The sequence below is a fragment of the Capra hircus genome, chromosome 10, assembly GCF_001704415.2.
Source record: "Capra hircus breed San Clemente chromosome 10, ASM170441v1, whole genome shotgun sequence".
NCBI lineage: Eukaryota > Metazoa > Chordata > Mammalia > Artiodactyla > Bovidae > Capra > Capra hircus.
Window position 1 is genome coordinate 140,403 of NC_030817.1, and position 8,694 is coordinate 149,096.

The 8,694-nt window shown below is 45.7% G+C and overlaps 1 protein-coding gene across 1 annotated transcript; it reads right to left on the minus strand.

Annotated features, from left to right (window-relative positions):
* On the minus strand, positions 2,801–8,484 carry B2M (beta-2-microglobulin). The gene is made up of 4 exons (XM_018053818.1): positions 8,355–8,484; positions 4,854–5,129; positions 4,302–4,329; positions 2,801–3,303 (listed from the first exon to the last, which is right to left on the minus strand). The coding sequence occupies exons 1-3, from the start codon at positions 8,419–8,421 to the stop codon at positions 4,316–4,318; spliced, it is 357 nt and encodes a 118-aa protein (XP_017909307.1). The 5' UTR covers positions 8,422–8,484; the 3' UTR covers positions 2,801–3,303; positions 4,302–4,315.

An 8,694-nucleotide genomic window follows, 5' to 3' on the forward strand; every position in this document is an offset into this window, starting at 1 on the left:
GGCTTCCCTGGTGGCTCAGAGGTTAAAGCATCTGCCTGCAATGCGGGGGACCGGGGTTCGATCCCTGGGTCAGGAAGATCCCCTGGAGAAGGAAATGGCAACCCACTCCAGGATTCTTGCCTGGAGAATCCCATGGATGGAGGAGCCTGGTGGGCTACAGTCCACGGGGTCGCAAAGAGTCTGACACAACTGAGCAACTTCACTTTCGCTTTCATGCCCTGAATAACAATTCAGAGCAGGGCATTACTTACCAGACTGGCTTTGGTGTATGATACAAATATAAAATGCATGTACTTATATATAAAGGCTTACAATATATATTTTCTAGAAACTGCTTTTCTGCTTCAGCCATAGAACATGGGTATTCTTCCAAGTCAGAATATAAGATCTAATTCTTTATTACTTTTTAATTTGCAACTGCAGTTATATTTAATAAGCTTAATTAAGCTCCAGTATTTATCCTCTTTGATCAATCTCTTCTTCTGAAATGGGAGACTAAAGCATGCTCCAAAGTGTCATTACATTGAAACATCAGCCAGCAAAGCAGCTTTTCACAAAATAGTTGAGTGACATGGAACAAAAAAGTCTTTATGATGTAACTCAACGGGTTTCAACCTTGGCTGTACATAAGAACTATGTAAAAATTTAAGCAAGTACTGTGAAAACTTACATCCACAATAACCTGCACATGCTGTTTATAGCAGCTTCATCCATAATTACCCAAATTTGGAACAAACCAAAATGTACTTCAGTAGATGAGAGGATAGACTGTGGTACATCCAGATAATGTCATATTACTCAAAGCTTAAAGATGAGTTATAAAGTCATTTTCAAAAGACATGGAGGAACTTTAAATGCATATAACTACATGGAAAAAGTCAATATGAAAAAGCTACATATTGCATGATTCTGGATATAACATTTTAGATAAGGATAAACTATGGAGACAGTGAAAAAAAGATCAGTGATTTCCAGGGGTGGCAGAAATTAATAGGTAGAGCACATAGTTTAGGGCAGTATGATGATTGATACATGTTATGATATTGGGTTGGCCAAAAAGTTCATTTGGGTTATACCTATGGAACAAAACACCAAGAACAACCTTAAATTATGAACCTTGTTGATTGTGATGTGTTACTGTAGGTTCATCAGTTTTAACAAATGTACCACTCTGGTGGGGGATGTTGATAGTGGGGGAGGCTATGCATGTGTGGGTGCGAGGTATATGGGAAATATCTGCACTTTCCCCTCAGTGCTGCTGAGATCCTAAAACTGCTGTAAAAAAATAAGGCTTTAACTAAAAAAAAAAAAAACAACAAAAACAATAATACTGGTATGTGGGTTCCATACTTACAGATTGTGATTTAGTTGGTCTGAATTGGTACTTGGGAAGGTGGTGGGTTTTTTTAATAGGCTTTAATTTCTAGAGCTGGTATTTTTTATTAAGTTCCATAGGTGATTCTTGAAGGAAAATTACATGGCTCAAAATAGCCAGGAATTAAAACTCCCCTCCAGGTCCTCCCCACCATACTGTGCAAAACAAACAACTCTCTCACCCAAAGAAAAAAATGGACATTAAGGCTGATTACACCCAGCCTCTGGCCGATCTCCAAAATTCCTTGCCCCAGCCATTTAAGAGAAAACTACTCTGAACAACCTTGAAGAAGAACAGGCCCCCTAAGGGACAGTAGCTTTCCACATATATGCCTACATATACATACTTTTTTCTTGGGTTAAGGCAGCAGCTCACTAATCTGACTACTGCCCCCTCTCACCTCATTAAAGATGATGTGTTCCTGTAAAGTGCCGGCCTCGTTCTTTTTCCAAACCCCGCCTTCTCTAACTCCCTTACCCTACAACTCTAATGTGTGTCCAGGGTGCACATTTCATCTCTGCACCACTGTTTGTCATACCTCTAGACATCTCACCATTTTACCTCCTTAACTCAGGCCCCATTTAACAACTGGAAGAACCACTACCCAGTAAAACACAGCACAAACAAATGGCTTCCGTAACACTTACCTAAAGTTTGCGTTTTTGCATACTGAAAGTTAGTCAGTCAGTCAGTCAGATAGATAGATAAATATTAGAGAAAAGGGAACCCTAGTACATAGTTGGTAAGAATGTAAATTAGCAATCGCTATGGAAGACAATATGGGAGCTCCTTGAGAAATAAAAGCAGAACTACTGTACACTCTACCTGGAGTTTTTTATTCCCTGAACACACTCTCCTCTCACCCAGTTCTTCGGTTGTAACTGTGCTAGCTGCTCATCAGGATGTATTTTAACTATTTAAGTGCATGTCTCCACCTCCACTAAGGCAATTTGAGAGCAGTGTTGAGTTTTATTCACCTTGTCAGAACCTAGCACTAACTCAAATTCATGGTCAAGTTTTTTAAAATGCACCAACCTGATCATCAAGTATAAACTATGCCTCATTTATGCCTTATGAGGTTTCTAAGTCTAGTATTTTTCATTGGGATATATCGCTTGCTAAAAACTCCTCCAGATAATTTTGCTCCTTCTGAGAGTCTGCACATTCCTCATTCCTTAGCCCAGGGAACAGAATTCTGGTTAAAAGACAGAAGCCAGATCTCCCAGCAGACCACAGACCCTCTACTTATTTAACTTCTTAGGGAGGCTTTCCCTCATTTGTAAAATCCAAATAGCTGATGCTCCTTCCACTGTGAGCAGCCCTACACATCAGGAATTTATGTTCTTCTCCAAACAACATCTGAAGACCACTTCCCTGTCTGAATGAAGGCAGTAGAAGAGGAGCTAAAAATAAATACTATACACATCAAGTTTTACCACATTTTAATTAGTAAAACAAAATAAAATGAAAACAGGCATAGCCATGTCTCAACAGAAGTAAGAAGTAAATATCATTTTATATGACAAAATGCCATCCACCATAACACATTTCCAATAATTCTGACAAATATCTGTCACAACATTTTGCAAAATTCTAAGGAAAATTACAAATTGTGGATTTACTCTAAACATGCATAGCTATCTGATTACAATTTGTGTGCAAAACACCCTGACCAAGATGTTGATGTTGAACATCAGAGTTCTTCCCTCCACACCTCTAAGATGATGGCATAGCACCTCCACTGCAGGATACTGCCAACACAGACCAAACTACAGGGAAAGGCAGGCACAATGAACAATTAAAAGATGTTTGTGGTAACATCAATGTAATTTCTAATTTATGTGCACAAAGCATGAAAGTGTATCAGTATTAAAAAGCAAGAAAACAAGATTTGTAATTAGTCCAACCCAAATGAGGCATCGTCAGACCTGGGGGAGGGAAAAAAAGAGTTATTACCAAATACATTTATTTTATTTAGATTACAGATAGCACCACCAAACTTATCTAACTTGTGCTGTATATAAATCATTCATGGTAACAGTAGTAGCTGCAGGAGATTTTCCAGATGAATTAAAAGAGCATAACCTACTAGTTTATCCCACTGATCCACTAACAACATTAAAGAAAAGGATACTGGTTATAGAGTTCACATCCTAACTGCACCACTTAGTAACTGGTGTGATGCTGGGCAGGTCAGCCAAACTCTCTGATGCTCTCGCAAATTAACTTCCCTGTCCTACAGTGCAACAGGAAATGTGAATAGGTTTTCCATGCCAAGATACACTGAGTAATACAATTTCCCAGAAAAGCTGGATTATCTGTCTCTGGCCTCCACCTGAAGTGGCAGAGAAGTCCAATCCCTCCCTGTTCCATGCTGCTAGAGTTAGGTGTTAGAGCTGCAATACATCTGTTACAGTGTCTTTACACTGAGTTACAACAGTCTTGTTTCCACTTCTCTCCTCTATTGGACTGGGAGCTTTGAGACCCAACTACAGTGCCCAGACACTTAGGAATGGTGTCTCTGCAGAACCACGTCACTCTTCTCTTCAGGCTATTTAGCAAAGAGCTGCCACGCAAAGGGAGGGACAGTTCACCTTTGAAGGCCCAGAAGTACCCAACGTGGAAATGGCAGCAAGAGCAAACACTTGCAGGTGCTGCCTCTGCCTGTAACCCCACACCTGCAGCTCCTCTGTCCTCCCTTTAGAGGGTTAGTGATGCTGGGAAAGTCACACCCAGGATCACGGCCTTCCTCATCTTCCCCGCTCCCAGGGGCAGGGAATGGGACCCCATGGGATTCTTCTCTGCCTGCTGAATTGTTACCCTGATTAATGTCTTCCAGACTGTGAGGCTTATCATATTAGAGCTGTCTGTAATGGTCCCCAGGATACTGACATTACAATAGAGTTTCTTAAGGTTAGAAACCCACCTTGATGGTGCTGCTTAGAGGTCTCGATCTGTGGAAGAGAACATGGAGAAAGAAAACAGTTAAGTTTGATTTCTGAAATGCTGCTTACTACAAAAGTCTAAAATTGTTATGAACAAAGATGGCAGAAGAGCCTGTGAGGAAAAACCTAGACATTTCCTACCAGCCGGAGATCCCAAGCCATCCAGAGAGCTGGACGAGGCCAGGGTTGGAGGGCCCTACCGTAGCAGGGCTTGCACTCAAGGCCCGTGCCTTCCGGAGACCCTCCTTGGTCCTGGGTGTGCCCGAGGCTGCCAGGAGAGCCGAGGAGGCCACAGGGAAGAAGCCTTGGGAGTGCCTGCGCAAGTGCCGCTGCTCCCTGCTCTCACTGCAGGGAAGCCACTGTCTCAGCGACCACACTGTGCCCAGCTCTCTCAGAGGGTGCCACTACGCAGAGCTTTAGTAACACTCCCTGATAATCCCAGGATGCAGATGTCTTTATATCAAAGCAGCTTTATGCCGTGGCTGTGCTCAGATACAACTGTCAGTGGTTAACCAAAGAACTTGACAACTTACCCCACTTAACTATCTTGGGTTGTGTTAAAGTAACGTGATTCACTCGGCAGCTGTACTGATCCTTGCTGTTGGGAGTGAACTCAGCATGGGACAGAAGGTAGAAAGACCAGTCCTTGCTGAAAGACAGGTCTGACTGCTCCGATTTAATCTTCTCCCCGTTCTTCAGCAAATCGATTTCAATCTGGGGTGGATGGAACCCATACACATAGCAGTTCAGGTAATTTGGCTTTCCATCTTCTGGCGGGTGTCTTGAGTATACCTGGACCTCTGGAATACCTGAGGAGCGGCAGGGAAAGACACATGAAATTGCAGAGTATTCCACTTGGGGCTCCTTTGGTCTGAAGCTAGATCAGGCACCAAATGTTTATATTGGATCCTCCATTTCTCCCAATTCCTCTTTCCCTCGGGCCAAATGACCTTCCATTTTTGCAAAAGGCCACCTCCAGTTTGTGGGAAACGCCACGACTTAGTATTTCTCCCACATAATCCCCTACACAGGCCTTTCAGGCTTTTCCTGGCAGATTTCTGGTAACATCTTTTTCTGTCAACGGACACAATGCTGTATCTTTTAAGAATTGTGTGTGGAGGCTCTCAAGAGGCTTCACGGCTCCTCAGCACATAGAATCTGTATCGCTCAAGAGTCTACATGATTTGGCCCCAGTCGACTGATCGGGCTTCATTTCTCACTTCACACACCCTCCAGAGTGGCCACATCAAAAGACTCCCATATTATACCCTGTTTCAGCCCCGCCAGTTATTTTCCTCACATTTGCTGCTTTCTTCCTGGTCTCCTGTCTAGATGCACACCCACCAGACTTCTCAGCAGGTGCCTAGTACAGAGCCCTGCACAGCGCAGCTGCCTGGTAAACGGCAGGTGTAATCATCATTACCTCCTTGCTCAGGTTCCTAACAGAGTCCACCCACAGTGTATTTCCACAGAACACAAGCTGTTCACCATGTCTAGAGTTTACGTGACAAACCTCTATCAGAACGTGTACCTGATTCATGAGCCAGACAAGAAAGAAGCAAAAGGGAAACACCCACAGGAGCTGGGTGAGAACAACAGGGGAGTGAGGACTGCGGCAAATGGGAAAGATCAGACTCTCCATCAGGACCAAGTGGCGTAATGCATGGGACGGTGGGAGCTGCGTTTTTAATGAGCACGGTCAAGTGACTTCCACATCTGCCAGGCTGAGAATATTACACATTGCTACAGGACAGGTGGATTCCAAAATGAGACGCACATTTAGACCCTCCATGAGGATGTGGAAGAAAGTATTATAAGCTCTGTATCTACATTTTCTAAGTGAACTGTTAATGCTGCTAAACTTACAGACCGATATAAATATATGTATATAATGCACTTATACACAAATGCACTCAGGGGACATGATTACAAAGGTCAGTTCATCCTCTATGTCCAGGAGGCACAGAGGAGGAGGAGTCCAGGCCACTGTGACTGGATGTATCTCTGTAGACTCTTCCAATCATCAAAGAAAAGATCCCTAGTCCCACTAAGAGCTAGACTGGAAATACTATGAAGCCCTGGTATTTTTCCAACGTTCAAAGTGAAGATAAATCAGAAACCTCTATTTACACCTCTGTTTACCTCTATTTAAACCTTTAGTTACATTTGAGCTTCTAATAAGTGACAGTTAAGTTGCTCAGTCATGTCCGACTCCTTGCGACCCCATGGACTATCGAGTCCATGGAATTCTCCAGGCCAGAATACTGGAGTGGGTAGCCTTTCTCTTCTCCAGGGGATCTTTCCAACCCAGGGATCGAACCCAGGTCTCCCCCATTGCAGGTGGATCTAATAACTAGACCATAATACATCCAACAGCACAGGTTCATCCCACCTGGAATCCTCCCTTTGAGGGAGCTAGGCAGATTGTGCCGGGGGGTGGGTTTGCAAGGGTATCACAGTAGTGATTTCCAAAAGGAGGAGGTGTATCCGACAGGTCTGGGTTTGAATCTGGCTTCGGCCACTTACTGCTTCTGCATTTTGGGGAAGAGTTATTTTAGCTTCTGTAGTTTAACTGAAAATTTACGCCCAGACTGAAATAAAACCTACACAGGGAAAGAGCAGAAAATAGATCCCCCCCCTCCCAAAGTGAATCACACTTACATGTTATTTGTATGTCTTCTAGAAATCCCCTGTGTATTTTCCAGGCATGTATTCTCTTGGAAATTTTCTAATGAACATACTTTTTAATATCTGCTTGTTATTTTTTGAAAGAATTCTATGGCCACAACAAAATATCAATAGTGATAATACAGACATCATGTGTTTTTTTGGCAAATACATTTTAAACTCCATTTTCACATGAAAGAGAAATCTGAGCTTCGGTGTATTTAGAAGGTATCTGAACACAGCGTCCCTGACAACCTGGGTAAGTGTGTCGATTATTCAGCCCTAGTTTTACAACCTTTCTGACTGATAAACCTTCACTTACTCAAAACTGAAAGCAGAGAGACACTTCATATTGGAAAGAACCAGGCAAGGAGCCAAAGGAGGAAGCCCTTTGCGAACAAAGGTCACAGAGGCCCACGGCTGCCCAGCCTGCTCCCTAGAATCTCACCCCAGAAGATTGTGGAAAACGTACCAGTGACTGCCCAAGGGGCGCACCACCGGGCCAAAGGCTCTGGTCAGGCTCTACTGTCTGCCACTGAGCCCCTGGCGGGATTAACTTGTTTCAACTTTTCAGCCTCCATTTCCTCATTTGTGACACCCTGATGATAGGGCACCGTATTTACATCGCAGACCCCTTTCACAATTAAATGTCACAGCACACAGAGCGGGACAGACAGCTGTAAACGGGGACCTCTATGCTTGTTATTAAAAGCGAAGTGTAAGGAGAACAAGAGAATTAACGACGAGCATTGGTTTGTTAAACCTCAAGGCATTCCACCAAAGTCTCCGAAAATTCCTCGTTCTGGTTTGGTCCCTTATTTGGGGAAAAGTACAGAGGGGCAGATGAACCTGCCCGGCTCCTGCTGGAAGCTCCAGGCCCTCAGGATGCCAGCTGGCCGACATACCCTGGCGGCGACTCCCCCAAAGCCCACGCGTTGTCTCCACCCGTTCGCAGCCCCCAACCCTGCCCTCTGGGACCCGCCAGCCCGCCCCCAGCACGAGATGCGCGGGGGCAGCCAGAGCCCCGCGAAGCAGCGGAAGAGAATCCCTCCCCCACCTCGCCCGCCCTGAACCACATCCGCACCCAGGAACTCCGTCCCGACCCGCGCGGTACCGTCCGGCCGAGCCAGGGGCTCCCTCCCCACATCCCGGGGAAGCTGGCGACCTGAGGTCGCACCCTCTCCCCACTCCCCGCGCACCCCGCCGCTTCCACTGCCCGAGACGAAGCCGGCTGCTCCTCCACGGAGCTGGGATGGAAAACTTGGGAGCGGGACCGGGGTGGACAGAGTTAGTGCCCAGGGTGCCAAGTGGGTGTGATCGGGACAGGACGGGCTGGCGGAAGAGGGGAGAGAGGAGAGGACACTCACGCTGGATGGCGTCCAGTCCAGACAGCGACAGCAGCCCGAGAAGGACCAAGGCCGCGAAGCCAGCCATCCTGGCAGCAGCTGCGCGGGTGGCGGAGTGAGCGGCCGGGTGCCGCGCTCGCCTTTATACTCCGCATTCAGGCAGCCAATCGGAAGCCTGCCCGCCGGGCCGTCACAAGTCTCCGAGCGAACTAGGCCGGGGCAGGTTAGAAACAAGCTCCCCGTTTTCAGTTTCATTTTCTAGTACGTCTCATGATGCTTAGGAAGGCAGGGTTGGGCTCGGTGCCTTCGCTGCCTGTACATCAGCGCCCTCTTATCTGGGGGGCGCGCCCAAGCTTGGGGC

Coding starts and splice junctions, on each gene's coding strand:
- B2M (XM_018053818.1), bottom strand. CDS start 8,421: ATGGCTGGCTTCGCGGCCTTGGTCCTTCTCGGGCTGCTGTCGCTGTCT. Junction 5,130..8,354: donor TGGACTGGACGCCATCCAGC/GTGAGTGTCCTC, acceptor GCCGCTCCTCAG/GTATTCCAGAGGTCCAGGTA.